The following is a 4,334-nucleotide window of genomic DNA, read 5'->3' as shown; positions in this document are numbered from 1 at the left end:
GTTTCCGTGGAATGATATTTCATTTCTTTATCGGAATCTAAACACCTGCCAGGTAGAAAATCATCGCGAAGGGCTGGACTCTGAAGTACCTACGTCGCATTGTGTTCTTTGGGCGGGACTCGGCGTGTATCGTATGACAGGAAGATGTCGGGGAGGAACCTGATATACGACAAGGGGATGATTCGTTATTATGTGAATTTTCACGGTAAATCTAAGATCTGAGACACCGTACAAAATTCACGTTCGTTCTGATCACACCCATCGCGCAGGCAACGTTCTTACGTGGAGAATTAAGGAGCACTTAACTTGTCAGGGTTGAGTGAACTGCAGTCGAATATATTGAAAAGGAATTCTTTTAATTCGGATTATACAACATAATTACATTCACCGAAGCTGACATATAATTTACAAAAATATACAACTTTTTCTTCTATTTACAATAATTACATAAGCGGACAGGAACTTTCATTAACGATTCGATTATTTACAAGGACGTGCAAACTGCGATTCTAATTACGTTAGCTAGACGAACACCGCCATCTTAACTCTCTACCGCACGATCAATCGATTAAAATCATTTCCAGTAAAGTTCACCGAGTCAGTTCTACCGTGCATGCATACGCGTTCTTACGGTGATAAATATTTTGTTTTTCATAAGTTCGGCCACTCATCTTTTACCTCAATAATTACTCGATTCGTGGACGCATAACCAACATTTTCTATTTCACGCGACAGAGGGTTAACGACTTTTCGCGATGTTCGTGCCCGAACAAAATTCCAACGAATCTCGCAGCGTCACGACCCCTAAATGACAGTGTACTGTCCGGCGATCGGTGGATACGCGTTCTGCGCGGTCACCGCGGGCAGAGAGTTCTCCTTGTTGGACTCCTTCTTGCTCGACGAACTCTTCCTCTTCTGGTTCTCGTGGGTTTTCACGTGTTTGGTCAGATGATCGCTCCTCATGAATCGTTTGCCGCACGTGGGACACGCGAACCTCTTCTCGCCCGTGTGAGTCCGCAAATGACGCTGCAGCTCGTCGCTCCTGGTGAACCTCTTGCCGCAGAACAGCCAGTTGCAGACGAAAGGTCGTTCGCCGGTGTGCCACCTGAGATGCGCCTTCAGATGGGAGGTTTTGCCGTACACTTTTCCGCAACCAGGCACGTGGCAGACGTGCTGTCTCTTCCCGTCGACTCCTAGCTGACCACCGCCGTCCGTTTGGCAGTTTGGACACCGACATCTCGTGCACTTCCGGCCAGATTTTCCAGGTTCTTCGGTGGTCAAGAGATGATGATGATGATGATGATGGTGATCCGCAGGTGGCGTCAGGGGCCATTGATAGGGGGACGAGTGATCCGGGGGACTCGGAAGATCTGGCGGACTTGGCGGCAAGGAATAGTGCTGAATCGTTGAGATTGCCGTGAGCTGGGGTTGCGGAAGATGTGTCTGCGTCGTCCACGAAGATGTGCAGGGTGGTACAGTCGGCATGGTGTACGCAGGCGGTGTTAATGGCTCCGTAATTTGACTGTGACCCGTCGATCCAGGATACCAGTAGCTCGATTGGCTGGTCTGAAGATGGTGACTGCTCAACGTCGGGTTGTAAGGCTGATAGTGAATTCCTGGACCCCCGTAATCCATCGCGGAGGGTTGATGCATCGGCATCGCGAGGCTGGACATCGGCGTCATGCCTGGCATTGGAGACATCGTCGGCATGCACATCTGGAATCACGAATCAATTTTATGTTATAGAAAAAGAAACGAAAAGGTGAAGACTCGTTTTGTCCTTATGTATGAAATTCTACATTTTTCTTTGCAATCACGTATCTTTGCTTATAATCGTCTGGCATTTCACGGATATGTATGAAAATTTCCTCTGACATTCAAAGGGTTAAATAAGTTTCTTAATGGCAAACGGAAACTGCACTCGAGAGGAATCTTTTAGGAGATAGCGCGGAAGGCCTCTTCGAGAGGAATCGTAACCTAAATGTAATTAATTATTTATTAATTTTAAAGATCACCAATCAATGATCCGGAACGTTTACTTTTGGAGAAACGTGTGCAAGTTCCATCTGTCTCGCGAGAAGCTCAATCGAGATTATTTCGAGATCGGTTAAAAATTCGATTATTAAACGCAAATCTCGTGATTTATTTCGTTTCTTTAATTTCTCTAGAACTTCGCAGCGAGACACGCGAGTTTTGCAAGGCGACATCGATTGGGAAGTAATCACATTCCAAAGGCCACGAAACAAAACTCTCGCGTTCTACACCGTGATTTCATGGCTGCGATGAGCCGTGTTTACGGGAAATAAATTGTTAACGGACCTGTTGATACTGCATCACTTGTGCCATCACTTCACTTCTTGCCAGTTCACGATCGCTTCTTCGACACTAACTATTATTCCTCTGGTGAGCACGAGTTCCCCGGCACGTGTGCCACGGAACGGAGTAAGGAACAATGTACGTAATCCTTGTAATCTTGATCACTTGGTACTGCGGTGTGCGACGGCCGACCGAGACGAAAACGAAAACCAAAACGAGACTGACGAGAACCGTTCGCGGATGGAGCGTGCGCGGCTCCGAGCGTTCGCCAGATAATTGCTGGTTGCCGACCGTGTCGCCGTGGTTTTAATAACCGAGTGGACAAGGAACCGACGAAGAAGGGAGGAGGCTGAATGCTCTGCCGGGTTCCTCTACGGAGGAGGGGATAGACCCCAGTGAATCCTGTGGCCTGGTGCGCATGCGCCCTCCCCTCCATCGGCTCATAAATCAACCCTGCGTTCCGAGGATAGAGGATCGAGGCTACGCACCTTTTGTGGTCGTCCCTGGGGGCTGCCTCATGCCATCGAGGAAAGCCTTCGCGAATCCTACGGTACTCTCCTCGCAGCATCTACAATTTCTATCGATCGTTCAATTTCAAAGTGTTACACCACTTTTTGTATCGATTAGGACGCTATTTCCTCTTATAGAAAAATATTTGCTTCTTTTACCGTTTTCTGAGTTTCTATCATCACGCAGAATTGAAACTATCGTTAAAAACTGTATTAATCAGAACTCGAGTTTCGGAGTAAACTATCAGCAAATCTCAATCTCGAACGGATCTTTTTCGGACGAAATGATCTTGAAGATGTTTAAATCGTCCGCGAAGGCGAATCTTCTCTATAATAAATTTAAAAATAACGTCGATCTAAACACAATCATTAATTACTAATTCGAGTTTCGGCTAAACATTATTTACCATCCTCTTGAGAAAAATTGATGCTATTTTTAAGATTATAAAGATATAACGGACGCGTTTGTTTACAAGCATCAACGAGTAACCGATTATCGCGTACGTACGTACTTGAGTTCAGCACCGAGTCGAGCAAGAAATAGACAACAAGAGATGGATGACATTCGCCTCGGACATAAACATCGGATCAGTGATGCTTAAATGTAACAGGCACGTATTCAAAACACGATCCAATAAGGTCTTAAATTTAAGTGTCGAAGCACTTGGTATAGTCGTAACGTTTTATATTTTTGATAACTTTCCCGAATAATAAAGATTAACACCATTAAACGACGAAACGACTCGAGTGCAAGGGGTTAATACCAGCAGCTTTTTTTACATGGAGCGGTTCGAGAGGCGATCGAACCCCTCCAGGCGAAAATCATTGCTTCACGAATCGACCGCCCAAGATTCGAGGAGCTGTCGACCCGGTAGGTAATAATTATCGGTAGAAACGAAACGGCAGGAGGAATAAGCTTAATCGTTCGGGTTTAATTAGTGGATAAGGCATTCAGGTTTAATTAACGGTCCTGGGCGAACGGCGACGCTTCCTTTCGAAACGTTGACGTTAGCACGCGTTGCTTTTACCCGGTCTGTCGTAATTACGTGACAGCGAATTGTCATGCACGCGGAAGTCATATTTCACATATCTTGCGCGAAGCAATTACGGTTAATGTAAAAGTTTCGGTTAGAAAAAATTCATCCTTTTTAATTTCACACACGACGGATTACCTGGATTCTTTAAGGATCGAACATGTATCCTCCATCATCTTTTATAGTTTTTGTAACGCTACTCCAACATTGCTCGCAATGTAATGTTCGCTGTTTTTATTATACGGTAGTTTAACGACTTTGAGACATCGAAGTGAACCATAAATATTAAGAACAGAAAGGTCTCCCTAATAAAATAACTGAAAAGGTATCGTTTAACGGTTCTTCTATACCGAGCAATCGTCGGATTATATTAATCAGAAAAATCGATGATTTGGTTACCTTCCTTTATAATCGACTATTCCGAGCTATAAATCTACATGTTTCGAAATACGTATTAATTCAAACCGCTGGCAGA

The 4,334-nt window shown here is 44.9% G+C and overlaps 1 protein-coding gene across 1 annotated transcript; it reads right to left on the bottom strand.

The window, feature by feature from the left end:
• Positions 1-337: 337 nt before the first annotated feature.
• LOC128874702 (transcription factor Sp3-like) lies at positions 338-2,628 on the bottom strand. Its single transcript, XM_054119675.1, has 2 exons — positions 2,320-2,628; positions 338-1,716 (listed from the first exon to the last, which is right to left on the bottom strand). Exons 1-2 carry the CDS (start codon positions 2,344-2,346, stop codon positions 805-807), a joined length of 939 nt encoding a protein of 312 aa, XP_053975650.1. The 5' UTR covers positions 2,347-2,628; the 3' UTR covers positions 338-804.
• Positions 2,629-4,334: the final 1,706 nt, after the last annotated feature.

Source organism: Hylaeus volcanicus, chromosome 4, assembly GCF_026283585.1.
Source record: "Hylaeus volcanicus isolate JK05 chromosome 4, UHH_iyHylVolc1.0_haploid, whole genome shotgun sequence".
In the NCBI taxonomy this organism is placed as follows: domain Eukaryota; kingdom Metazoa; phylum Arthropoda; class Insecta; order Hymenoptera; family Colletidae; genus Hylaeus; species Hylaeus volcanicus.
Note: the sequence above shows the minus strand (reverse complement) of the source record. Positions and strands in the feature narration are given on the sequence as shown.